The sequence below is a fragment of the Xiphophorus couchianus genome, chromosome 24 (genome assembly GCF_001444195.1).
Source record: "Xiphophorus couchianus chromosome 24, X_couchianus-1.0, whole genome shotgun sequence".
NCBI lineage: Eukaryota > Metazoa > Chordata > Actinopteri > Cyprinodontiformes > Poeciliidae > Xiphophorus > Xiphophorus couchianus.
In genome coordinates this window covers 6,661,642-6,689,265 of record NC_040251.1, presented here as the reverse complement: position 1 = coordinate 6,689,265, position 27,624 = coordinate 6,661,642, and the positions used below count along the sequence as shown (strand labels likewise).

The window sequence follows — 27,624 nt, the reverse complement described above, 5'->3', positions numbered from 1 at the left end:
AATTCTCCCTAGGTGTGAGTGTGTGTGTGTGTGTGTTTGGTTGTGTGTCCTGTCTGTCTCTGTGTTGCCCTGCGACAGACTGACCCATCCAGGTGACCCGGCCTCTCGCCCAGAACGTTAGCTGGAGAGGCAGCAGCTCCTCCTGACCCCACCAGGGACCAGGGTGTTAGAAAATGGATGGATGAGGATGGGGAAGGTGCTCAGAGTTCATTAAAAGATAAATATTACAAAAATATTTAGCAAAGCTATTTTTAATTTAATTTAATTTTTTTGCTTAGCACTTTATCATTTTTACTAACTTTGTAAACGATTAATGCAACAAACTTCCCCTAAAATCTTTAAATCTTTAAGTAACTTCATGTTTTGCAAAGTTTCAGTGGAATAAAGTTCTAAATGAATACAATTAAAAACCAAGACATGCCTCCCAACCTTTCAAGAGCAAATATAGTTTGCATTGGAGTTAGCATTAGCTTAAACTAAATGCCACTTTGATCTAGTGGTTTAGTGTTAGCCAAAGGGTTAGCTAACATTTTAGCTAGCAGTGCCAAGTACTGCCCATATTTATTTCCATCTTGTTGGTCACGTTACAGTGATGCTGTTTCAAAAGGGCAGGAAAATATATATAATACATAATATCAGTAAATATCGCTCATTGGTCATAGCAGCAATGTTAATTGTGACAGTGGCCCAAAGTTGTCATATCGGTTCATCACTAGTTTAGATCAAAACTGATCAATGGGTTAGAATGGCCTAGTTCAAGTCTAAATCTAAATCCAACTATTGACCTGCAGCAAAATGTTTACAGATTATCTCCATCCAGTGTTCCTGAGTTTGAGCTGCTTTATGGACAAGAACAGACAACAAATTTAGTTCTGCTTTTTGTTCCAGATCAACTGAATCAGCAATGAAAAAAATCACATTCTGGATTTTCTAGATGCTGCAATTACAGAAACATCAAAGTTCAAACTATTTATTCCAGTGGTCTGATTGATACATGGCGGTTTTAGAGCGTCATCGTGGATCAGTAAAGAAAAGGACAGAGTAGAGACTCCTGGTAGGTGGAATACACGGCTGCTGCTGAGTTCAGTTGCTGAAGTGAGAGGAGAGCAGAGGGTTCTGCAGCAGCTTCACCAGGAAAGCTTCATGTTTTTCCTCTAGTTTCTCCTTGTGCCTGTAAAACATACACACACACACACACACACACACACACACACACACACACGGCTCAGCAGGCTCCTACAGGCTCTCTGGTCCAAGCGTTCCCAAACTCTGCAGTTCTAATCTTGTTGTTGATTTTATCTTTCTTTTGATGCTGTGATGATTTTTTATTATTAATCCACAACCTCTAAAGATGTTTTATTCTGTGTGATGCATCACTCTGCAGGAATTGCCAGGTTGCTGCCAGCAGACTGTCTGCAGTACGTAGGACGTGGGAGGGGCTTACAGCAGCACTCTGCTCTGCTCAGTCAGGACCATCACTGCACAGCGACCGGCGCTTCATGTTGTCGCTACAGGATCTGAAAAATCGCTCTCAGCTTAACCCTCTCTGCTCATCCCAACACCTGGCCACACTCCTCAGTGTCAATTGGCTGAAATAATTCCACTAAAGGCTATGCTTTCACATCCAGATTGGTTCCACTTTAAATGGTATGTGTGTGTTTACCTGTCGAGGCGTCTCTGGGCAGCAGATATGTGAAACTTTTTATCCCAGCACAGGTGACAGGCGAGCTCCGCCTCCTCCTGGCTCATGGTGGGGTCATGCAGGTGGTTCCTGCTGTCATTCTCCTCTGCTTGGGTCTCGATCACCTGAACACACATGGATGGAGGAGCGTTGCTCAGCGATGTTTTAGTGTAAATGACGTGTTTTTATCGTCTGTTCAGACTAAACAGACAGATGTTGGCCTGCCGGCGGAGCTCTGCCGCACCGTTTCCAAGTTCCTCTGCAGGAAGTCGGTATGCTCCTCCAGTTTTTCTGTAAATGCTTTTGAGCAGCCGTGGCAGAAGGAGGTGGCCTCCTCTTGAGTGAGAGACTCTGAGTTCCCGAGCCGGGCCAGGTACGGCACCATGACGTCCATTCCCTGCCGATGGAGGATAAGGACCTCCTCTTTGGACGTGAGCTCCTACAGCAGCAGACATGAATCACTCATGGCGTCACAAACAGGCCTGACCTGCTGTCTGGGTGGATTTCTCTCCTACCTCCTCCCATTTCTCCCTGCAGGCCATAACCTCCTCCAGTGGAGAGGAGAACACCTCCACTTCCTTCTCCTCCTGCTTCCTGCAGTCCACGATGGTCTCCATCTGCTCACATCAGGTAAAGTCAGAATCAATCTAAAACTTTCTGAGCTTTACTGAACTTAAGCGTTGGTTAAACATCAGCATAGACCAGAGCAGCTTGTTGGCTGGAGGAGATCAGATTCATGCCGTCGGTTTTACACCATCCACAATAAAACTGGCACAAGTTCCTACGACAGTCTGAAGGTCTACGGCTGTGTCGTTAACGGCGGCGCTATGCAGCCAGCCAGGAGAGCGTAGCAGCAAGATGGCCGAGCTGTCTGTGTTATTTCTATGTATCTTACTTTAATTGAACAATCTCAATCTTTCAACCAATCAACAAAACAATGTTCACACCAGCCCTGCTTAGTCCACTATAATCCAACTCCAGTCCGTTTGCCCAGAAGGTCCAGTTCGGTCGGGGAGGTGTGAATACGTAATCAACTCTGGGTTCAGAGTTTGAACCCAGACCAACAAACGGTTCGATTCGGTTGCAGTCAACTGCGGTTTGAATGTATGTGTGGAGACAGCTCCAAAAGCAGGAAGTGGACTACAGTGCAGGGCATTCTGGGTAAATACAGCTAAAACAAATTTGCATGTCTACTGATAGCGGGAGAAACGGGTCGTGGCCTTTACCAAAGACAAAAGAGAAATCCTACTGTGGAGAATTAACTTCATTTTTAAAGACGTAAAGAGAGACAGGATGTTTCTGTTTGGAGAGAGGCGCTCTGGGGATCAACTGCACAGAGTAACTCTTTATATTAGTCAGATTTATCATCATCGTGTGGTACTAATCAACAGTCTGAGTTTCTCTTTGGACTTTGAAAGCGCTCAGTCTCTTCTATACTTAGCAAAGAAAACCAGAAGGATAGAAGATCTGATGTGATCCTGTCGTTACCTCCACCAGAGATGCTTTGATTTGGAGAGCGATCTTCTCCTCTTCGCTTATCAGGTACTTCACCAACCTGTACCAGGACAGGGGCCCAGGAGGCTCCTCAGCCATGTCCACCTGAATACACACACACACACACACACACACACACGCACACACACACACACACACACACACACACACACACACACACACACATATTCACTAATAAAACAACACCCACACAAATGTTTTCATCAGTCAGTCCACCATGTTCACTCTTAGATCTTTTGGACGGTCTCAGGGCGCTCATAAACATCTGTATGTGTGAAGTTCATAAGCTTGTGACAGGGAGAGTTAACGGCCTCAGCTGCAGATTCAGTCGTACCAAGAAGAAGGAGAACATGCTGTCTGTGATTGGCTCATCATCTTCTATTCTTTTGAGGCTTTTCCTGGAAGGGATAGTGCGGTGATCCATGAGGTGATAGGTCAACTCGGTCTTCATCTCCGGCACCAGAAACACCCGCTGGGCCACGTCTTCTCTGACAGATTTGGAGGGGTTCCTATGGAAACGCTCCACCACTTTCTGAAGCACACAAAAGAACAAGAGCCGGGGCATAAAACCCTAGAAACGTGTGGCGCTCCCAACTGTTTGGTCGTCAATTTTAAGATTACACATCTATTTAAAGCGTCAGTGCATGTTGTCCAGCATCAGTTTACCTCTTACCAGCACATTGAGATTCTCCAGGGTGGGCTCATGGCCGTTCTCCGCAGAACACCGAGGGGAAATCACTCCGCCCTCACGGAAAAAAATGTGTCTCAAGTACAGGAAGTCGTCTCGGCACTTGAAGGATTTCTTTATTGCTTGTGGCGACACCACAATCTGCTCCAGGCCGTCCTGTTCGGGGCGGTGGAACCTCATCTCTCGCTCAGTCCCAGAATCCACTGGCTTCCAGGAGTGAACTGACCAGAGAGACAGACACCAACATTACAATCAGTTACATGATTAAATTAGGACAGACCAGGCGGCATCTTAACGTATTCGGATGTGGGAAGATTTTAAATCTTCCAAAATCCAAGCGTGAACCCTGGTTAAACGAGGTCACTCGGCTGCAGGAGAGACTGTCGCAGAGCTGAACGCAAATGGAAAAAGGACAAATTACAGGTGTTGCTCCAAATATTGAAGGAATGCTGGCGCTGTTTTCAAAAGATTGTAAAAGATGCCCAAAGAAGGCACCTGTCGGGTCTGATTGTATCAATTGTCACAATCCTGCTATCTTATTTAAAACTGTTATCTCTGTTCTAAATGATCCACATAGTGGTTTTATGGAGACTTCACCTACTGTATCTGAAAGCTTTTTACACTTTTTTGATGAGAAAGTCTCTTCTATCAGGGCCCAGGTCGTCCCCTCTGCAGTCGTTGTGCTTGTCCTGCTGTTTTACAGCTTTGAATGTGAGACCTTGCAGTCATTGCAGGAGGCGGTTGGTCACTTAAGGCCAACTGGTTCTCCAGATGATGCTATTCCTCTCCTATTATTTAAAGATGTTTTTCTTACTACAGGTCCCTCAGTCCTTGCTCTTGTAAATAGCAGCTTGTTCTCAGGTGTTGCTCCTAAAGCTCTGAAACATGCAGTTCTGCAGCCTCTACTTAAGAAACCGATTTTGGATCCTACTGTTCTGGAGAATTATAGATCCATCTCTAAACGGCCTTTTATTTAAAAGATTCTTGAGAAGGTAGTCTATAATCAGCTAATGGCTTATCTTAATGAACATAACATTTTAGAGCTTTTAAACCATTTCATAGCACAGTCAGCTCTTTTAAAAGTTTTTAATGATATACTTTTAGCAACTGGTTCTGGTGACTGTGTTGTTTTGGTGCTGTTGGATTTATCAGCTTTTGATACAGTCGATCATGGCATCTTACTTTCCCGTTTTAACAGTGGGTGGGAATCGGTCACATAGCTCTGGACTGGTTTAAATCTTATTTGGCCAAGCGTACTTTCTGTGTCTGTCTTGATGCCCGTAGGTCTCCCTCTGCTCCACTGTCGTGTCCCACAGGGCTCAGTTCTAGGCCCTCTTCTTTTCTTGTTGTACCTCCTTCCTCTTGGCTCTATTTTTAGAAAATATGGGATTGCTTTTCATTGTTATGCAGATGACACACAGATATATTTACCACTAAAGAACGCAGACTCCACCTCTCTTCGGTCTGTTTTTATGTCTGGAAGATCTGAAGGCCTGGGTGGCCCTAAATTTCTCGAAACGTAATGAAGATAAGACAGAAGTAGTGATTTTTGGCAGATCCACTGTAGATTCCCTGACCAATCTTGGCTCTTTGGTCCAGTATGTGAAGCCAGTTATTACCAATTTAGGGGTTAAGATGGATGCTGGTCTAAAGCTGGAAGCACACATTAGAGCCGTTGTAAAATCCAGCTTTTTCCACTTAAGGCAGCTAGCCAAAGTAAAACCTTTTCTCTCCAGGCAGCACTTTGAAACAGTGATCCATGCACTTCTGACCACACTGCTGGACTACTGTAATGCACTTTATATAGGACTCAGTGATTCCTATATTTCCCAGCTTCAGAGGGTACAAAATGCTGCTGCACATCTTTTAACAGGAACATGAAAATATGACCATATTTCCCCTATTTTAGCTTCCTTACACTGGTTGCAATACATTGTAAGATTCATTTTAAAATCATTTTATTTGTTTTTAAAGCTCTTAATGGCCTCGCCCCTCCCTATCTGTCTGAGCTGTTACATTTGTATACACCGTCCCGTTCCCTCAGGTCAGCTGATCAGCTGCTCCTGAAGGTACCAAAGACAAAGTGCAGCTCAGAGGGAACCGGGCTTTTTCTGTGGCAGCTCCCAAGCTATGCAACGATCTTCCTTTGGCTTCTTCACTTGTTGTTTTTAAGTCCTTCTTAAGACCCATCTTTTTTCTTTGGCTTTTGGCAAAATCTGAGAGGTTTTCACTTTGTCTTATTGTGTCTGTATATTAATATGTATTTTATATTCAATCTTTTCTATTTTATAATTGCCTTGTATTTTATGATTGTGTATAGCACTTTGGTCCTGTCGGTGTATAAAGTGCTTCATAAATAAAGTTGTTTTTTGTCCCTCTGATGATGTAATTTCTTAACATTAGGGAGGCCATTAACTGATCATCTGATCAGTTACTCAGTACTTGTTTGTAGTTTTTACCAAATATTTTTTTACTTGAGTAATTTCTAGGATGGACACTTTTTACATTTAACTGAGTAGTTTTTTGTCCTCTGCCCACCTCTGCTCTGGCTGCTGCTGCTCATGTCAGGCCAGGCAGAAAGAGACCAAACAGATTAAGGTTTCATCTGATCTTGAAGCTCAGACTGACGTTTACCACAGAGAAGGCAAAGATCTGGGCCCATTCCTCAGACTAAAAGTAGCTCATAGTGACGAGATTTTAGGAAAATTCTTAGAATGTTTTCAGATTTTTCTCAGGATTTTCCGTTGGTAGGATAAAAGTTAACCTGAAGCACCTCAGGCTTTAACAGAGCTCCTGACCTGACAAAATGTTAGGAGTCCTGAGGAAAACTTTCAATGAGCTAACAATGCTTAAAGCAGGGAAACATACAGAAGAGGAGATATATTTTCTAATTTTGTTCTGCCAGCAACAAGCTCTGTTCTGCTGTCCTGCTTGGTTTTCGCCTGGATATTGTTTTATTTTGGCAGTTTCTCCAGATAAAAACCAGTTTAAACAAGCAGCCAGTTACAGCCGGTGAGTTCCTCCTGGTTGCTGCGCTTAGCAGTCGACTTACATAAAAGGTCGAAAGCTCGTCCGGATTTGAAGCGCTCGGTGGTGGAGTTCTCCAGCTGGTTGAACTCTCTCTCCTCCAGCCCATCACTCCTGTACTTGTACCACTCTTTGACCCTGGCGACCTTTGTGCCTTAAACGTAAACAGACACAGGATCAGAGACGATGGCAGATGGGGCAAAGTGAACCGTTTCTGACGGAGTCTCACAGCTCAGGTCCTGGTACGTCGTTAATCTGGAGATGAGGCCATCGTTGGTCACAGTGGATGAAAATCGCTCCAGCATTGCTTTTCTGTAGCGGGTCACCTTCTTCCCTCCAGGAAACCTCGTCTGCATGTCTGGGGGACAGAGGGACAGGTGTTGGACGTCTCACAGGACAGGTGAAGGTCAACAACCTGCTTTACGGTTTCACCTTTCCTTGTGATGCCGATCCTGCTGACCCAAGATCTCATCAGGAAAAACTTCCTGGGAAAATCTTCCTTCAAGACAACAATTCACAATTAATGGATGGACGGATGAACAGCAGTGAAGTAACGCGTTACTGTAATCTGATTACTTTATTTCAGGAACAAGCAGGGTTTAAGCCTGGCAGGCCACCAGGCTTCTCTTGCCTCCCTCCAGGCTCAGTGGAATGTGAACAGGCTTAAATATTCAACAACATTCTTCTTATCTTATCTTATCTAAAAGAGGGTTCTATTTTTGGTGATGTAATATTTTTGGGATCAATAAAGTGTTTTTGAGTTTGAATTTAATTTTTCAATATGCACGAATTTAAAAAGTTTTAAAAAGAGATGTTTTCATTTGATTAAGTTTTATATGGTGGAATATGCAGGAGAAATGGAATTAGGCTTATGGGTGAATTTATACCATTATTCAGGTGGTGCATCATTTTTAGAAATGCAACTAAATAAAGTGAGTATTAAAGTAACTAATTACTTTTGAAAATAAGCAGTCAGTAAAGTAACTGGATTACTTTACTTCCTGGACAGACAGACAGACAGGTGGCGTTCTGACCTCCAGTTCGCTGGTGAGTCGTCCGATGAAGCGGTACTCCATCCTGCGGTGGACGGCCTGGATCAGCTGCTGCTGGCTGACGCCGTCATGGAGGACGGGCTCCCACTGGGTCGAGTTCTCCAGGTCAAAGTTTATGTCCTGCTCACAGCAGAGGGAGTCTGGTAAGAGTACTGGTGGGTGATCTGGACCGGTACTGTCTGGTGCTGGGTGGACCCACCTTGCAGCCGGCATGGCAGATCTGCCGGTTGACGTAGTAGTTGAAGGGGTTCCACAGGCTCTCGATGCCTTGGAAGCTGTCATGGACGGTGGGATAGCTGCAGCCGGTCAGAGGGTCGATGAAGAAGTTCTCCTCAATGCTGCGCCGACCCGACAGAACCAGAACCCAGCAGTGGACCCGGAAACCATTCAGGGGATCTGGAAGATGGATGCTCGCTTCCTGCTCATGGAAGGAAACAGGATGATGAGGTAGATGGACGGATAGAAGGACCGGAATAGGAATCAATCGACTAATCACATTAATCGTAATTAATCGTGCCTAGTAGATTATTCAAATAATGGTCAACTAATTCATTAATCAATTAATCGTTAACTCAAAAAAGGCCATATGCTGAGAGAATAACACAGAGCAGTAACTAAGCAAAAACTATTAAAGAACTTTTGCATTTAAAGGTGCAGTTTGCAACTTTTATAAACATCTGTCACCATGTTGGGACAGATAATCTGTGAAATGATCGCTCTCCTCCACCTCGACCCTGAGCTACTACTGCCATCTGAGGAAATGCACCAAAAACAATCAATCAGAGACAGGAGGAGAGGCTTAGTGCTGCCAATCAACCGTATGTACTTGCTGTTAAATGTGCTATTGCCGGAGAAACAATTCACCTTTACAGTAAAACTGTTTATCAGCCGTCATCGGTGGCCATGCTAACTAGCCTTAGCATTCATTACATGCTATGCTAGCTGCAGCGTAGCAAAGAGCAGCGCCACACTGGGGGGTGATTGACACCGCTAAGGTGAGGGTCCAGACCCTCTGTAGGCCTCATGAGTCTGTGTCTGCCTCTGCTGCTGGAGCAGGATGATCTGGACCCTCTGGGGAACCGGTCAGTCCTGCAGAGTAATATTAAACCTGAACATCAGATTTAGACCGTAAACATTTGATGGGACGGATTTCTGCTCACGCCGATGAATTTTATTATTAATTATTAGCTGTTATCTGTTTTTCTGGTATCTGTTCAGACCATGAAATTCCACAGGTTGAACCTTTAGTTATTGGGTTCTGAGGTGAGCTGGAACATTTTACCTCCTGTAGCTCCTTCTCCAGAATCGCAGCATCCTGGGCCTCCAGCTTCTTCTTCTCCTGATCTAACAGGAAACGGCTCGTCAGCTCCATCGGACACTTTACCCCGTACTTCTTCTGCGTCTGGTCCGAGGTTTCACCCTGGTTGCTCTGCAGACACAAATCCACTCAGAAACCTTGAAGTCTGAGAGGTGTGTGTGTGTGAGGCAGGCCTGCCTTAGCCTTGGTGTCCAGCAGGGGGCACTGCTGCAGGCTGAGGTCCAGCAGACACATCTCCCTGGCAGCGTAGCCGCTGACGACGTAGGCGTCGTAGTTGAGGCCCAGCAGCAGGCTGCAGAGCAGGGTGGACGACTCGAAGCTGGTGGCCTTCTGGCTGCGCAGCACCGCTGTAGGGGAGAACAGCTGGACGGGCTGCAGGGCCCGGTCCACAGCAGGACGGTCAGACACACACTGAGGACATGGACGTCCTGATCTAACGCTCTGATTAACCGGTCAGCAGTCAGATATATCCTTAAACAGAGAACTTAACGAGAAACACGATGGACAAAACTATCTGTCAAGGGTCCATCATTTCATCGTAGGGGCACATTTAGCCTGTCCACAAGACATTTAACTTGTCCACTTATCTTTACCAGGTGTGTGTGTGTGTGTGTGTGTGTTGCCGTACTGACCACCAGTGTGGGCGGCTCCAGCAGCTGCAGGGACAGGAAGTCAGCCACCAGTGAGGAACACTCCTGCCAGCTCTGGAGCTCCCACAGGCCGGTCTCTGTGGGACGGAGAGTGGTGGACACAAACTTCTGGATGGGACAGGACAGAGACAGTTCTGGGGCTCAGAGGGTTTAATGGTGGAAGCAGATTTTATTTGGGGGAGCAGTTGTTACCCTGACTCCATATTCATTGACTGGGTAGAGCAGCAGAGGTTTACGGTCAGGATGCAGCAGCAAATACTGACGCTGGAAGTTTTCTGCGATCTCCAGCAGGTGCTCCTCCTTCTGAGAGTTGGTCTTGTAGGATTCAGGGCTGCAGACGGACAGCAGGGGGCGACTCTCACTCACCTCATAAAATGCTTTCAGTTTTAGACAGAGGAGGGAACAATGCAGCGTTTCTAATCCTGTTGTCTTCAGATTGAGGAACTTATCTTCAACCAGAAATGTAGAATCTAAGGGACTTGGTTCATTCAAAATGCTATTAGTTATTTTTAAAGCTAGAAAGAGATGATTGCCAATTCATTTACAAAAGTTCTTTGTCTTGAGTTCAAGTGACAGAAGAAACAGTTTGAAAGTATAATGTCTAAAGTAAAACTATGGGTACTACTTTTAAATTATGGAAAAAATGCTCTACCAGAAATCAGTTCATGACATTTTATAAGACAAAAACGATTAAGTCTGATACACATTTGAGTTAATGATGAGAATGACATGCTGCTTTCAGCTAATATTAATTTAATGTATAGGGCCCTGGATATTAATTTTGTAATTATTCAGAAAGGGGAAAAATTATACGAGATTTTTCTTCTTCTTGCTCCCTTTTTACTCAGGTATAGTAAGGTAATCTGTTTGTTAATTAAAGTTAATTAATTTGTTCAATTGAGTGAAAAAACAGATTGATTGGTATGTTTAAGAAGTTCAAACCCTTTTATCATGAAAAAGAGATACTTTGATAAAACCTAAAGAAAAGCTGCAGCAGATTTCTCTGGTTATTTCCAGTCAGTGTTTTTCAGGCCTGTTGTCTGTAACCCTGAACATCATGAATATGTTCTGTTCATTATTTCTACCCTCCTCAGCTGCCTGCAGGCTGTTACGGCTTGAGTTGCTCACATGAGCAGATCGTCGCTCGCATCCTCCTTCTCCTCTTCCACCGGCTCCTTGGACAAGGCCATCTTCTTCTCCATCTCTTGAAATTCATCGTCAAATACGAACTTCCCTCCGGCCTCCATTTTCCTCTGGAACAGTAAACATGGTTTTATGCTGCGTTTGCTCTCTGCAGATGCTGTGAAGCCATTGGTAAAAACCAGAAGAAAATCTTTCATTTTTAAATTAAATTAAAAACGGATAGCAGGTTGTTTCTGTCTGTGAATCTGCTCTTCACAACCACGAGCTTTGTTGTTTTTACCTGGATTTATTAGAGATCAACAGAAAGTAGAGCAAGGATGTGAAATTAAGAATAGTTTTAAAACTTTTCATAAACAAGTATCTGAGAGCCTGTTGCAATAAGCAAATAGTCAATTAATCGCATAATAAGTAAAAATAAGCTCGATCATTTCAGTTCTGGTGATTAAAATCTCTTGAAGGGCAGTTTTATTTTCAGAAACTTCATAATCCATTTTATGAAATGAATTATGATGGTTTCAGTTGTATTTTTAAATTTTTGTTTTGGTTGTTGTGTTTTATTTTGGATATTTAAAATGTTTTCTAGTTCCAATGTTTTTATTTTATTTTACTAAATTAAACTTGGTTAGGCTTTAAGAGGGTGGATTTGCATAATTATCCTGTTATCTTTATATTACTTGAAAATGATCTCAAAACAACAATATTATTGTTTATCTCAATAATTACTGAGACAATTAGTCATCCAGCAAAGTTACACATGAATTTTATCCATCCATCCATTTTCTAACACCCTGGTCCCTGGTGGGGTCAGGAGGAGCTGCTGCCTCTCCAGCTAACGTTCCGGACGAGAGGCGGGGTCACCTGGACAGGCTGCCGCAGGGGAACACAGACAACAACCAGACACACACACACACACACACACACACACACACACACACACACACCTAGGGAGAATTTAGAGAGACCAATTAACCTGACAGTCATGTTTTTGGACTGTGGGAGGAAGCCGGAGAACCCTGAGAGAACCCACCATGCACAGGGAGAACATGCAGAAAGATCCCGGGCCGGGAATCGAACCTACATGAATTTTATTTATTTAAAACATGTTTCAAACATTTATATATTGCGCAAGAATAGCTACTGTTGTTGCCAGGAACTGGATTCAAGAGACATTAGTAATTTAATTTAAAAAAATTGTCTTGCATGAATGTATTTAGCTATTTTTCACCAAGTAATAAAAATTATAATAGTAATCTTTACAGGCTTGAAGATGACATGAGGTCAGAGTGAAAAAGGAGGAAACAGCAGCACAATGAAAACACTGAACGTTGCTATGCAACAGACCGAAGCTAAAGGTGCTAACTGTGGTTAAGTTTAACCGCTAAATAAAAACAAATTTATAGCAGTGAAATTAGTTAGAATCGGCGAATTAAACAGGTCAGTCCACAGAAAACATAAGAAACATTTACTCACCTAATCTAAATAGTGTCGGAGTCGTTTTTAAAGCAAAGAAATCAGCAATTTTAAACGAGAAACTTTAACTAAAGCGGTTAAAACAGGACCACTGGTTCTCTGTATCCATAGTAACAGAACGACCACGTGACGCGTTACAAAGATGCGTTCACGTAGCCTCGTAGATCGTAGAACTTTCAGCCATTTACCGATTTAGAGTCTCCAGAAGGCAAATAAACTGCTTTGACTTCTTTGGATGTTTTGTTTTATACTTTAAGTTATCTGAAAAGTCTAAAGCGGAGATGTGTGGAGATGTTTAAAGTGTGTTCAACATTTAAATAAGAGCTTTTTACAGCAACATTTCCAAATGCTGGTAAAGTTTACTTCCAGAAATAAACTTTGAGCTATAAACTATAGAATGGAATAAGTGGAAAACTATTTTATCAATGACACACACACACACACACACACACACACACACACGCAAAAACGTTTTTTTGTTTTATTAAAACAATTTTCACATTTATTTTCTTATTTGTATTCCTAACAATATTTGTAGTTTTTGTATTTTTGATTGAATTTCCAACATTTGTATTTGTTTAAGTTTAAACTGAGATAGATGAAATGTTTTAAATCTAGATTTTAGAGAAAAGGCATCAACAGCTGCAGGATACATGAAAATGTCAGATATATTTGGATTAAACATTTATTAACTGTTGAACAAACTGGGCTATAATGAAACAAAGATGCAATTTCTGCCTTTGCACATAATTTGCTACAAACAAAGTGAATTCAGTTTAAACTATAAGCTCTACTAAAAAACCCATGGCTGTTTATATTAAAAAACATTAAATATTGGTAATATTTAATTTGCTCAGGAAGATTTGAGCGATGCTGATCCATCACTGAACTCTACATTTCAGTTTTGGTCGTCCTGTTTCTCCTGGTAGAAGATGTTTCCATCCGGCTGCTTCATCCACCTCAGTCTGACCTCTGCAGTCACTCCTTGGTCCTTCAGCTTCTGCTGGAGCAGAAATTAAAAGAATAATTAGCAAAAACTGGCCCTCTTTTACTAAGTTAACCTAGACTAACCTAATGTATTTTCATTTTTAAAATGATATAAAAATAAATGCGTTGAGACTGAGAGCCTAAAAAATTAAAATATAAGTAAAGTTTTGGTGAAGACATTTTGCATTCTTCAATGAATTGCATCATCTCCCAGGAAAACCGTGTGGAGTTGCAACATCTCAACGTTGACATTGTACAGTCGTCATGATACGCTCTTCTAAACCTCTGCATTGTGCTAAATTTAGAGAATTACATCTACATTTTCTCAGGTTTATCCCTGTTCCTACCCTGGTGCTGTCGCCACAGTTTCAATCTGCACAAAGATTTTCTTTCTCACAAATGGCAGAATTTCCATATTTGTATTATTAAGGGTTAATATTAAGGGTTTCTGCTCCTCCACCTTGTTTAGAGCTGGAAACACCATCATTATTTTCAACACTTTATCAACAGACTGAGTGGTTAAAGTTCCATCATCACCACTGGAAATTATGCCAAGAGATATTTTTATAAAATGAATTTGACCTCTGAACTCCAGTCTGAACAACCGATAACTTCAGCTTTCAACTAAAAGACATTAACCCATTATAAAGGGGTTTATGTACATATTTGAGTCTGTATGCATCTTTTTGATTTTGTGGGCGTTAGAGCAAACCTTATGAAATTTTTTTTTGCATTCCCTTGCAAAATGTTTGCATTCTTTTGCCATATTGTTTGTATCTTGTCTTTCTGCTAAGGTTTTTCTATGTCTGTTAATATCCGGCGTGTCCGGAGCTGGTAAAGTCCATTCCTGCACAGTTCTCCACTGGACCGTTGGGTTCTCCAGACCCCCTGTAAGAATGAGTAGGGATCCTTTGGACCATTTCCACTGGTCTCTGCAGCCCAAGCCAGACGGCTTCCTTTGCAGGTTTAGCTGCCTTTAGGTTTTCATTGTCAGCAGAATGTCTCATACTGGCCAAGTCAGTGTGGTGGGTTCTGCAGTAACTGTGAGCCTGAGTCCAGTTCATCAAGGTGTTGATGACCGTAAAGGTCACTGAACACAGAGAGAGGCTGATGGCGGACATGTTGTATTCTCAGCATTGGTCAGATGTTTAAACTACAGCCCTGCAGACAGTAACTCCTCAGGCTGTTGATGTTTTGGCTCAAATTAGTTCATCTGCAGTGAGATCCAAGAAAAACGGCGAAACTTTTATTCTTTTTGCAGTAGACATGAAACCGTTTCTGCAGAGAGGAACTGGTTGCAGGTTTTCTCAAAGCCAGAAATTCTCTTTAGCTATAAAAAATAAAAAGCCACAATTTTTGCTTTTGACTTTTTTTGTTTTCCAAAACATTTTATTCTGCTATTATAAACCCTGGGTGGGAAATTTCAAAAATATTTGAATTGCAAAGTGTTGAATTGCAAAACATGATCAACTGAAAGAGAAATTAAATAGTTAAATAAAACTAAAATAAACAGCTTACCGCTGGCAGTAGAACAGATCGGTTTACGCAGAACCAATATCGTTCCAATCTCCGTTCCCAAGCACCTCCCAGCAGCCCTCTCCGTCCTGGGGGCTGTCCGGTTGTCCGGTTGTCCAGACGGCCAGTTTCTAGAGAGCCGCAGAGTTTTGGTAGAAAGCTTCGTCTGACAGGAACCACCTCCAGCTCTCCACATCATCATACAAACCAATCCAGGCCTGCAACCAACAACAGCTGCTTTAACCCAAAGGCCCTCTGGGCAAACCTTTGATTGGTTCAGTTATTATGATGATGGTCTGAATATTTTAGCATGTACAGCTGAAACCAGACGTTAATATTAACTATATTTAAAGACATATGAGAGTCTTTTTTCCTGTCTAATGTCAACAGTCTGAAGGTTGGTTGCACCATTTGTTTGTCGTTTTGTATCAGATCTCAGATTTATTCTTTCTCTGCTCAACTCAGATTCTCTCCAGTCACTTTTTTTACCAGCCGGCGAACAGAAAGGAACGATGACGTCACAGACGTTCAGCTTGTGTCGCCCACGCTTCCAAATATTTATTCTGAAAAATCTGGCCATTTTTTAATAACTTTTGTGTTTATTTTAACTAAGTATTCCAAATCTGACAGGAAGATTTACTCTTTGAATGACTTTAAATGGTTGTGGCTGAATAGAGGCACATTCAGTAAAGCTTTGCTGCCTTGCAGTAGGAAGGTCTTGGGTTGGAATCCAACCATCCCTTCCTGCATAAAGTTTGTATGTTCTCCCTGTGCATGAGTGGGTTCTCTCTGGGTACTCTTACAGACCGCCATGGTCCATAAATCTCCACCTGTACATAGCGGACCCCTCTATCGACCAATGACTGCAGGAGAAAAGCTCCACCCGGCCGCACTGAGGAGACGAAGGTTGTCAGGCTGCATCTCCTCACATGGACTGATGTAGTCAGTCCTACGTAAGTAAAGAGATTTGCATCCATTCCTGACAGAGTTACCCTGAGTCAACACCTCCACTGAGTCAGGATGTGAAGGGATTAACATTGCAAACTTTATGGAAATAGATCCTGTTAGGCAGCAGAGATTTAAAGATTACAAATTTATTACAAATTTATTGATGGAACTTGACTTAATGTCGTGTTTTTATTGTTGATTCTATGTTGCTTTGTGTTTCTGTGTTTGATATGATATAAAGCACTTTGAAATGCCTTGCTGCTGAAATGTGCTATACAAATAACATTTGATTGATTGATTGATTAAAGGGATCACAAAGATTTGTTGGTTTATGAATGAAGCTGCATGTCAGATCAGATGTAACGGCTGAATTAGGAAGAGCTCAGACCCAGAGGTGCTGCAGAGAGGAAGTTACAACCATTTCACACTTTTACTGCAGTTTAGACTCAAAGAACTGAAGCAGAGGCCGAGAAGTGTGTTTACGTCAGTTATGGCGGCCATTTTGTTCGAGTCCTGAGGGTCGTCAGGACCTCAGCGCTGTCCACGGTCACCAGGTCTGCGTAGGTTTTCCTGCAGCAGCTCTGAGCGTCCCTCCAGCTCATCGGCTCATAAACGAAGTGGAACTGGACCTTAACTCTAGTGGAGACGGCCCAAAGAGCTGCAGCAACACACAGCTCAACGTCAGGTCAAAACACATCCAGCACAAACAAAGATTCACTACAACAAAAATACAAAGATTTAATGTGAGAAATTATTATATATACAGAGCCTTAGAAAAGTATTCACACCTCTCCTCACATTACAGTTGTAAGTTTCAGTGTTTTTGGGACTTTATGTGACAAAGATTCATTTTTATGTTGAGCTTTAGAGTTTTAGAGAAGTAACAAGAAACTGAAAGTCCTATTATGAGTTTACAACAAGCATGTCCCTTAACCAACCCTAGTCATGTTCATCATGGTGGTGGCAGCATTATGCTGTGGGGATTCTGTTCCCCAGCAGGAACCGGGCTGATGGCGCTGAATCCAGGTAAAAACCTGCTGGAAAGCTGAGACTGGCTGGAGGTTCAACCACCCTGAGCATACAGCCATGGTTCCATATCTTAGAATGGTCTAGTCAAAGTCCAGAACTAAATTCAACCAAGATTCTGTGATAAAAGGTGAAATTTAACTTTTATAGATGCTTTCCATCCAATCTGATGAGCTGCTTTCAGCAGAAAACTGGGAAGAAAAGTTCCTGGTTCTAAAAAGTCTCTGGCTGTTTACAGAGAATCGGTGCTTGTTAAGGTTCCGCATACATCATGTTATAGAACAACATGTCTGTACTAAAGGTCATAACATTGATTAAATCAAGAAAACATGATCCCAGTTACCTGATGCACCAGTGATGTAGAGAAGAACTTTCTCCATCCTCCTGTCTCCACTGGTTTCCAGTCTGTCTGCACTGGTTTCCAGTCTGTCTCCACTGGTTTCCAGTCCATGGTCTCTGACCTTTAAACAGCCAGAGACCATGGACTCCAACTATTTGCATGTCAGTGAACTCGTGTTTATTTTAACATATATATACTCTGTCCAAACCATTCAGACATGCTGTTCATTTGACTCCTGGTTTCGCTTCCTGCAGGTGCGACTCACCTGGCGGATCGACGCCTTCAGGACGGAGAGTCGCTGCTCCGCAGGAACCCAAACATTAAAACAACAGGGTTACTGGAGCTTCATGATGTCTCATAAGGATTATGAAACAGAGAAGAACAACATGGTTCAAACATGTAAATAAGGAGAGCGTGAAGGACGGGAAGTTTGACTGATTCTTCTCTTTTTATTGCATTTGTTTTTACAGATGAAGACATTTAAACATCCAGACACAGAAAAAGATTCTTCAGCTCCACATTTCATCTCATTTATCCCAGAAGAGAACAGATTTCATCTGAGTTTAATTTTAAATGCAGAAGGCTTCAGTTTACAGCAGTGAAGACGTCTCAGAAAATAAAGTGTAAAACTTCACCGTGAAAGTTAGCATGATGCTAACAGAGTAACCGAGGAGGAGACGCTTCTGTTTCAAAATGAGATGAAAACAAAAGCAATTAAATAAATATAATAAACAGCAGTGTTTCATGACTTTCAGAATTAAAGTCTGGCTTCCTGTTAAACAATGTGGGTTTATTCTGTTTACAGAAACAGTAAATCTGCACACAGATATTTTTCTCCTAAGAATGAATCAGGTTTGGTTTTAGAAAGATGAATTTCTTACAAATGTTTCAGTCACATTTGATTAAGCTAAAAAAATCATAATGTTCTCATGTGAATTTCATTTAAAAACATGAGATTTCTCCCCCTCATTCTTAGACCTTCTGCTCCGTGTAGAAGATTTTCCCACCGATCTGCTTCCAGCTCAGGTTTCCTTTCAGTCCATCATCCTGCAGCTTCTGTCTGAGCTGAAAAACAGGAACAAGTTATGTTACCATGACGACGCAGATGATACCTGGATCTACATCATGATGTCATCAGGTGACTACGAACACATTGAAGCACTGAACAGATGATTGGAACAAATGACTTTCTCCAGCTGAACAGAAACTGAAGTTATTATCTTTGGAAAGAAGCGATCAACCAAAACAAGAGAAGTAAAGTCGACTCAACTCCAGGAAACTGAAAGCAACAGAGACGATCCAAGACGAGCCAAAGGAAGAACCAAACCTACAGAACCAAAGCCGGTTTACCTGGTTGAGCAGGTCAGTCTGGACCGCAGCATCGTTCAGGTCCACAGTGGAGCTGCTCAGCTTTACTTTCATCAGATGCTTTGTAAAAGGAACCGGGTCTGAGGAAAGAAACAGATCCTTTAAAGAGGCAGTATCATGTGTTTTCCAGGCACAGAGAGCCATTTGATAGTACAATCAACTAACACCGTTACCGTGAGTTACTATAAAAATTATATATCAAATATGACTTTTAAAAAATTTTACTTCCTGTTTTAACGGCTTGAAATTGGGCCTCTGTCTCTTTAAAACCTCCTGCTCTTTCTGAAGCCCTGCCTTCAGGAAGTCATCCAACATGGCTCCTCTGTTAACCTTTCATCGTTTGTACCAGCGCTGCTCTGAGCAGCAGCTCCTATAACCAGCTCAGCACTGACGGAGCAGAGTGGGGGAGGAGCTGTGCCTCGAAGGCGGGGCTAGGTCCACCCAGGTGTTTTGCACAGCTGAATGGTTGCCATGGAGATTAAATAACTTCTCAAACAAGCATGAAAGAATCAAAGCAGCACTCCAGGGAATAACATTATGACATGATGGAAAGCTAAAAAATGTCAGTTTAACACGATACTGCCCCTTTAATTAGTTACATCATGTCAGGCTGGACTTTTGTCCATTGGTCCAGTAGGAAACATTTTCGATCCTAACATGTTCTACTTCTTTGGTGAGCGAAGGTAAGACTACAAACATGGCGTACCGTAGTGGCAGATGAATGGCTTGGCGTAGCCGCATAACCAGTCCCTCCACCTGCCCGCGTCGCTGAAGTACGCTGTGCTGCAGTGCTCAGTGGAGCCGTCAGGCTGGCCGGACGTCCAGTAGCTGAGCGTCGCGCCGTCTCCGTTCGACCACTTCCAGGTGTCTCTGTAGAGGCCCAGCCAGTAGCTCTCCCCTGAAGGCTTCACTGCCAGCAGTTTGCTGTTCTCTGCTGACGTCCTCACACTGGCCAGGTCCGTGTAGTACGTCCTGCAGTGGCTCTGCGCCTGGATCCACGTCATCAGGGAGTTCACAGCAAAAAATGATGCTGACTGAGCTGAAAGCAAACAGAAGATGGACTGTAAAAAATTTAAAATGCTGCGTAGAACCGCTGAGAACATCTGCTGCTCAGGGAAATGTGCAAAAAGGAAAATATCAGAGTTAAAATGTAAAAACATTATTCACATTACTGATCAGTGTGTGTAGATTTATTGATGCATGGGTGAAACCAGATAATTACATATTTACACTGTAAAACAGACATTGACTTTAAGAGTGTTTTCTCTCCTGATAGTCCGGTAGACTCGGTTTGACTGGGAAACAAAACTTCACCATCTGCTCCTCCTCCAGCTGCTGTGGTTCTCTTTCTCTGTGCAATTCAGTTCAGTTCCACTGGACCCAGACCGAGGTTTGTAGACGAACCACAGTTGGTGTGAATGTATGCTAACTCAGCATTTCTTTATGCTAAACATTAGAATATTAAGATGATTTTAGAGACACGTTTTCTAATTTGATCAGACTGGGAAGTTTATTTTGTCAGTATTTGGTAGAATAAGAATTTCTATTTAAACTTTAGGACTCGAGAGAAATGTTTTCATCTTAGCACAACAGTTTGCTGCTTTTCTGTCCCATTTCTCCGGACAGAATTGGTGAAAGTTTCACCCAGGTTTGAACCAGACAGGTGGAGATTTACAATCCTGCACTTCCTGACTGATTTCTCCTGATTTTTTCCCGTAGCTTATAAAGCCGTGACATCATCGTCTGGACTCTCCCTAAATGTCAGCACACTAATGCAAACTTCTGATTGATTATAGATAATTATCTGGAAATTTGAAAACGTTTTAGAAAATCAAGGCAGAGATTTGTTAAAGAACATCTAAATAATTTAGTGTCAAAACAGTAAAATGGATATTTTATTTGCTCACCGTTGCTGACAGACATACAGAGAGGTTTACGCCTCGCCTCACATGGAAGGTCGTTCCACTGCCCAAGGTCGTTCATCTCTGAGCAGGGCTCGTTGGACCCAGAGTTGTCTGGCTGCCCAGATACCCAGTTCCTGTACTGGGTGCTGTAGCCTTGGTAGAAGGAGCCGTCCACCAGAGACCACCTCCAGCTCTGGATGTCTTCGTACAAACCGATCCAGGCCTGCAGGAAGCAGCAGCTAGAAGGTAACAGGTTGACATGAAGGATGGAGGAAACATCCAGATGAGACTAAGCCAGCCTTACGTCTCTTTCGTTGCCCATTTGGATCAGGTTGACCATGTTGTTCAGGGTCGTAGCAACATCCAGGCTGCCCACAGTGACCAGGTCAGTGTGTGTTTGTCTGCAGTAGGTCTGTGCGTCGGCCCAGGTATTTTTTTCGTAGATGAAGCGATACTGACGTGCAGCCAGCGAGGCGGCAGCGCACAGAGCTGCACAAAACAGAAAATATAGATAAAGTGATAAAGAACACACTGCAAAAACACAAAATCTCACCAAGTAATTTTGGATTCTAGTGCAAAAATCTTAGTTCATTTGAAATAAGATAAAACTAACTTAAAAGCTTTTCAGCAAGAAACAGGAGCTGGTTTTACATCAGTTTCTCCTGAATATTGAAGAAAAAGTTTCTAGTTTCACTGGCAGATTATTTAACTTAAGACATTTTCCATGTTATTAGAGAAACAATATGCTAATTTATTTTAATCAATATTAAGGAAATTTGCACTAGAAACTAGACCAGAATTACTTGGTAATATTTTGTGTTTGTGCAACTACAATTTAAAAAAAAATATTTTAATTATGATGATTTCCAAAGAGGAAGATTTCTTCAGTAAACGTTTATCGTGACCCTGAAGTTACGGGTTCAGTTTAAAGCAGATAAATTATAATAGTTTACCTGAAGCTGTGAAGAAGAAGCGCAGAACTTTCTCCATCCTCTGCTCTCTAATCTGTGGCTTCAGATATTCAGCCTCTGACTTTAAACCTGAACATGCAAAAGTTTTGATTTAAATCATTTGCATTGAAGGCAACAATGTGTATTTTGAGATATGCAGTCATGTAAAAACAATTTGAACAAGTTGTAAATCACTAATTTGACTCCTTGGGCCTGATGGGAAACATCAGGCTGCAGGTTCTTGTTGATTCATGAAATAAAACCAAAGCAGAGATTCAGTCAGTTGGAACCTCAGCAGTGGAACATGTTCAGAGATAAAACTACTCTGCAAACTATTTAAGATTAAAAACTTTTGTGTTCAGATTCATTCACAGTGGCTGAAAAAAGTATTCACACCCTCAGATGTTCTTTTTTCTTCACTGAAAAACTAAAATGTCAGAATCTCTTCTTCATGTTCACCGGAAACTGAGAGAATTTGAATTTACTTAGTTGCTTTTACAAATCAATCATCACAAAATTTGGCTTTTATGACAAAAAAATCCTGGAGGAAGGATCTGCTGTGATGCTGCTTTGTGCTCCCATGATGCATCTCTTTGTCATTGAAATAGACGTAACTCCATGATGAACCAGAACCAGCTGTTTTTATTCTACAACCACTGGACTTCTCAGCTGATCTCCATTCCTCTCATTGTGAGACGGCCAGCGCCACCTGACTGGACCTCTGTTGAACAAGGTCGTCATAATGGGTTTTAAGTTCTTAGCCCACAAGCAGAACAAGCACAGGAGAATAGTAATCAGTTAAATGATTTTATTTGCACAAAGTGATAAGATGTTGAGAGAGAATAAATCCGGGATCAGGCTCACGGAGTCGTCGACTCACTAAGGAACAACAGAGGGAGAAGATGAGTTTGTGGTAATGGGAAAAGTGAGTTGTGAACAGAATTGGACTGGTCTTACTTTGTGAGATGGTAGGTTCAGTCTGGGAGAGAGTAACTGCCGGTTCGGGTCTTGGTTCATTTGGTTGTGGTGGAGGAAGGAAAAGGAGCGGTCTGACTGCCAGCTGGGGAAACTCCGATAACTGCTGGTGATCTGGTTGAGGAGATGACTGTTGGGCTCGGGCAACCAGTGGGTGATTTCCACGGCATCACGAGGAGTGGAAATCCAGAAGGCCAGAGCTGGGTCTTCACAACGAGAGTACTCAGTGTCTCAAGGAAAACACCTGAGAGAGGAAAAGGACAAGGAGAAATTACTCTAGGTATCTCTCGGAGAACCAAATCACAGAGAGTCTCCTACCATCACTGGCAGGCAGTCCGCTCCTCTAAAGCTTCAGGATGATTAGAAGATGAACAACAGGTGCGCTGAATCACGGGCACACCCATCCTTAGTGCTGCCTCTGGCGCCCTCTGGTGGATGAAACGAGGAACCGCCGACAAACAGGAACCAAAACGCCGGTTCCCAACAGAGGTCAGTCACTTTAAACAGCAGTGTTGTATAGTAACGAAGTAAAAATACTTCACTACTTTACTTAAGTATATTTTGGAGTACTTCATACTTTCCTCGAGTATGAAAATTTTTGATGACTTTCACTTTTACTTCACTATATTTCCGAACTTAATTGCGTACTTTTACTCCGATACATTTTCAATGTGTGGTTTAGTTACTCGTTACAAAAAAGCGAGAGAGAGAAACAAAGTGTTTTGACCCCACCTACTGATTGGCAAGTAGCAAGCAGGCTACCGAACAAAGTCCGTAGCCTACTTGCCTGGGTTTGTTCATCACCACCAATAGGATACTACGGTGGCCGACAGGTGCAAATGCGCAGCAAAAGAAAAAACATGCAAACAAACAAAAAACACGCGCATAAATTAAATGCGGCAAGCAAAAAGCGAATAAAATGCAGCAAACAAAAAGAGAGACGCAAACAAAAAAGAAGACACCCCCGAATGAAATGCAGCAAACAAAAAGTGTTGAAAACGGAAGTGCTCCAGACCACTAGGGGGAGTCAAAGAAAATAGTATTCATTTCTATGGGACCAGATGCAAGATTCAGAGAAAGAAATTTGAAAGAAAGTAAAGGTACGTATTACTATATTTCTTTTCAGAAATATAGTTATACGTACTATATAACTATATTTAGTACGTATAAATACTATACGTACTTATATTATAAAAAGATACGCCGTCTTTTATAATATTATAGAATAACAGAATAATTTATGGGTAGCGTGATAGACTTTGTGTCAGTCATACCGTTCTGGGCTCGGGCTCGATTTTCTTTGACTCCCCCTAGTGGTCTGGAGCACTTCCGTTTTCAACACTTTTTGTTTGCTGCATTTCATTCGGGGGTGTTTTCTTTTTTGTTTGCTGCATTTTGTTCGCTTTTTGCTTGCCGCATTTAATTTGTGCGCGTGTTTTTTGTTTGTTTGCATGTTTTCTCTTTTGCTGCGCATTTGCACCTGTCGGCCACCGTAGGATACACCTGTTTCGCTTCTCCCATTAAACACAAAGCAAGTCTCGCAATCAGCCGCAGCCACATGGAGGAGGAGACGGAGATCACAACGACTGCAACTACGTCGGACACGGCTCCAGGGGAACCACCAGCTGGTGATGAGAGCCCATGGCCTTATTTAAACACAATACACTCTTTCGTGGTGTAAAGGAAGAATTATTTATTAAAACTTTGAACAAAACGTTTGGCTCGTCTCTTCCTTAAAAGCCCTGGATCCTCTCGGCGAGCAGCGGGCAGCTGTAAAACGAAACTAAACAAGGCGTGTTGACGTCACAGATCACAGAGTTTAATTCATACAAAGCAACGCATGAATCAGTTAACAAAGCTGCAAAGGTACAGAGATATGCATTTTATCACAAAATAACAACAGACAAAGACAAACACGAAACACAAAGACAGACAAAGGCGCCCACGTGGAGAAAAGATGGAAAAAACTCACTCTTTTCCTCCTTACACGTCATCTTATACCAAAGAGGTGTTTCCGTATTTTAATATATGCAACGAAGGCGTTCTGTTGTTCAACTAATCAGAGACCTGTTTCGGCCCCAGAGAAACCCGCGAAACTCCCCTCCTTACAGTTCAACTCAAAGGTGATCTGTTCTCTGTCACACCAAGCAGGAGGGAAACCCCCAATCCTGTGCACGAATGTCCCCAGCACCGAAGTCCTGATATAAATCTCGCCGACTCCCCTGGAGTTTCCTCCTCCCACATTCCAGCTGCCGTTTCCATGGAAATACTAATTTTATGGCTCTTGTGTGCTGTTAAACAGACAGTGGAAGGCGTCTGCTTGTCTCCTTGGGCCTCTCTCTGGGTCCCACAAAACCTGTTTTTCAAATAAGAATGCTTAATATTCCTTTACACATGTTGTAAATATTTTAGCACTAAAATAATCATTTTCCTTAACAGTGGGTGTTAAAGATTCGTCGTACCGCATGCAGTTTATGTTATTCCTGCCCGAAGATGTGGAAATTCTATCTTACAAAAACTCCCCGTCCAACTTGAAGAAACACATCGAGGTAACGTCTTATGAAATGGCTATAATCCTCCTGTTTCAGTAACTATAGCTTGGTCACTAGACACTACTGTATTGTGAAACGTTGACCATAAATGAACTTTGTTTGGCATTGTTTCAGTTCCATACGTGGTGTATTTAGCTTAGGCCTAATGTTGACTGTAGCAGGCTACCTAGACTCCTCTGTTCAAGGGGGACAGAAGCCATAGCGATAGCAATTTAGACTAAATTTAACGAATATAGGAAAGGCATGCAAGTTCAAAACCAGGTTTACAGATGCCAATAAGCTGCATTTCCCTCCCAATTCTTTTTTTCTTTTGCATAATGACCAGTTGTGTGCACCACCTACTGACTGTAGCATTGACTGATTCACTGATTTGTGAAGTAGAGTAATCGTAACAGCTCTTTTTCTTCATGTTGGCCGCATTTTCTGTACTATTTATTTTTCTCATTTTCAGCACTGACCTTACTTGAAGGGAAAACTTGAGGCTTACAAAAACTTAGTATTTTCTGTCCTGGAGGGTTTACTAAGAAGCTGGTTCAGTTGTAAAGCAGGTTAAGTTAACCTTGTGCTATTGGTAAAGCACCTAATTTTCTTAACTAAATGATGCCTGCAGGTATATCTATTAGCAGGTTTAATTTTGCCTGCACTTGGTTGTGTACATTATTTTAAGTGTATTTGACAAGTTTACCAAAATATAAAAAAAGTCATTCAAACTGCATTTGCTTTGTTTTACTTTTTACTTGTACTTTTCATTACATTACTTGAGTACATCCATTTTTACAGTACTTTCCATACTTAAGTACAAGAAGTTTCAGATACTTTAAGACTTTAACTCAAGTAACATTTCAGTCAGTGACTTCGACTTTTACCAAAGTCATATTTTGGAGAGATACTTATACTTTTACTTGACTCTGAGATTTCAGTACTTTATACAACACTGTTAAACAGTCTAAATTATGCAATCAGTTTCCACTCTGACATTAGACAATTTATTTAAAAAATATTTTTTTATTAATCTAAAGAGCCAAATTGTGTTGATCATGACTGATTTTTAAAAACATCCAAGACGAGTGAATTCTTTTGCAACAGCAGAGTTTCCAGTGAACATGGAGAAGGTCCAGAGGGTCCAGAGGGTCCAGAAGGTCCAGAGGGTCCAGAGGGTCCAGAAGGTCCAGAGGGTCCAGAGGGTCCAGAAGGTCCAGAGGGTCCAGAGGGTCCAGAGGGTCCAGAAGGTCCAGAAGGTCCAGAGGGTCCAGAGGGTCCAGAGGTTCCAGAAGGTCCAGAAGGTCCAGAGGGTCCAGAGGGTCCAGAGGGTCCAGAGGGTCCAGAAGGTCCAGAGGGTCCAGAAGGTCCAGAGGGTCCAGAGGGTCCAGAAGGTCCAGAGGGTCCAGAAGGTCCAGAAGGTCCAGAGGGTCCAGAGGGTCCAGAGGGTCCAGAGGGTCCAGAGGGTCCAGAAGGTCCAGAGGGTCCAGAAGGTCCAGAAGGTCCAGAGGGTCCAGAGGGTTCAGAAGGTCCAGAGGGTCCAGAGGGTCCAGAGGGTTCAGAAGGTCCAGAGGGTCCAGAAGGTCCAGAAGGTCCAGAGGGTCCAGAGGGTCCAGAAGGTCCAGAAGGTCCAGAGGGTCCAGAAGGTCCAGAGGGTCCAGAGGGTCCAGAGGGTCCAGAAGGTCCAGAGGGTTCAGAAGGTCCAGAGGGTTCAGAGGGTTCAGAAGGTCCAGAGGGTTCAGAGGGTTCAGAAGGTCCAGAGGGTCCAGAAGGTCCAGAAGGTCCAGAGGGTCCAGAAGGTCCAGAGGGTCCAGAGGGTCCAGAGGGTCCAGAAGGTCCAGAGGGTTCAGAGGGTTCAGAAGGTCCAGAGGGTTCAGAGGGTCCAGAAGGTCCAGAGGGTCCAGAGGGTCCAGAGGGTCCAGAAGGTCCAGAGGGTTCAGAGGGTTCAGAAGGTCCAGAGGGTTCAGAGGGTTCAGAAGGTCCAGAGGGTCCAGAGGGTCCAGAAGGTTCAGATGTGTCCAGTTCTGGCGTGAGAAGAGATTCTGCTGTTAAAGGAAGTAGAAGGTCAGAAAGTTTGTTTTGTTTTTCAGAAAGTGAGGAAATCAGAGTCTGAGGGAGAAACGGGAAACGATCGACTTGTTTCCTGGTGAGGAAGGAGGAAGCGGCTCTGGCTGCTCAGAAAACACAGAAGATCTTTAGTTCTTGGATTATTGGCTTTTTTTTGAACAATCAAACTTGAGAACATTTTAGGATTTTGATATAAAGTTTGTTGTCAGCTACATATAAATCGTTGCAGTTAAAAATAACATCTATTATAATTGAATGGAGGTTTAATTCTTAATAATTATAATGATTAAGATCAGAATTATTCTAATTGAAATAATTATTTTTATTCTAATTATTGGAACTGATCGGTGTAAATAAAACATTGTGATGTTATTGTTACACTTTGGTGTAAACAAACATTTACACATAGATGTAATGTTTTTATCTTCATTACAATTAGAGTTTCTTTTATTGTCATAAGCAAAATTTG

The 27,624-nt window shown here is 42.4% G+C and overlaps 1 protein-coding gene and 1 long non-coding RNA gene across 2 annotated transcripts; one reads left to right on the top strand and one right to left on the bottom strand.

The window, feature by feature from the left end:
• Nucleotides 1-943: 943 nt before the first annotated feature.
• ccdc135 (coiled-coil domain containing 135) lies at nt 944-12,688 on the bottom strand. The gene is made up of 18 exons (XM_028010986.1): nt 12,545-12,688; nt 11,060-11,184; nt 10,124-10,262; nt 9,914-10,039; nt 9,459-9,653; nt 9,246-9,392; nt 8,163-8,381; nt 7,946-8,083; nt 7,344-7,410; nt 7,141-7,269; nt 6,937-7,065; nt 3,870-4,105; nt 3,531-3,728; nt 3,170-3,280; nt 2,197-2,298; nt 1,926-2,120; nt 1,664-1,806; nt 944-1,171 (listed from the first exon to the last, which is right to left on the bottom strand). The coding sequence occupies exons 2-18, from the start codon at nt 11,176-11,178 to the stop codon at nt 1,084-1,086; spliced, it is 2,481 nt and encodes an 826-aa protein (XP_027866787.1). The 5' UTR covers nt 11,179-11,184; nt 12,545-12,688; the 3' UTR covers nt 944-1,083.
• On the top strand, nt 11,708-27,171 carry LOC114140778 (uncharacterized). The gene is made up of 3 exons (XR_003594679.1): nt 11,708-11,808; nt 17,772-17,774; nt 27,158-27,171. It is a non-coding gene; the product is annotated as an uncharacterized LOC114140778 (long non-coding RNA).
• Nucleotides 27,172-27,624: the final 453 nt, after the last annotated feature.

What these genes read in the sequence shown, in the direction of transcription:
- ccdc135 (XM_028010986.1), bottom strand. Translation starts at nt 11,178, where the DNA reads ATGGAGGCCGGAGGGAAGTTCGTATTTGACGATGAATTTCAAGAGATG. An exon ending in TCAATGAATATGGAGTCAGG is followed by an intron (nt 10,040 to 10,123) that starts GTAACAACTGCT and finishes TGTCCCATCCAG; the next exon opens with AAGTTTGTGTCCACCACTCT. An exon ending in TGGAGAATCTCAATGTGCTG is followed by an intron (nt 3,729 to 3,869) that starts GTAAGAGGTAAA and finishes TGTGTGCTTCAG; the next exon opens with AAAGTGGTGGAGCGTTTCCA.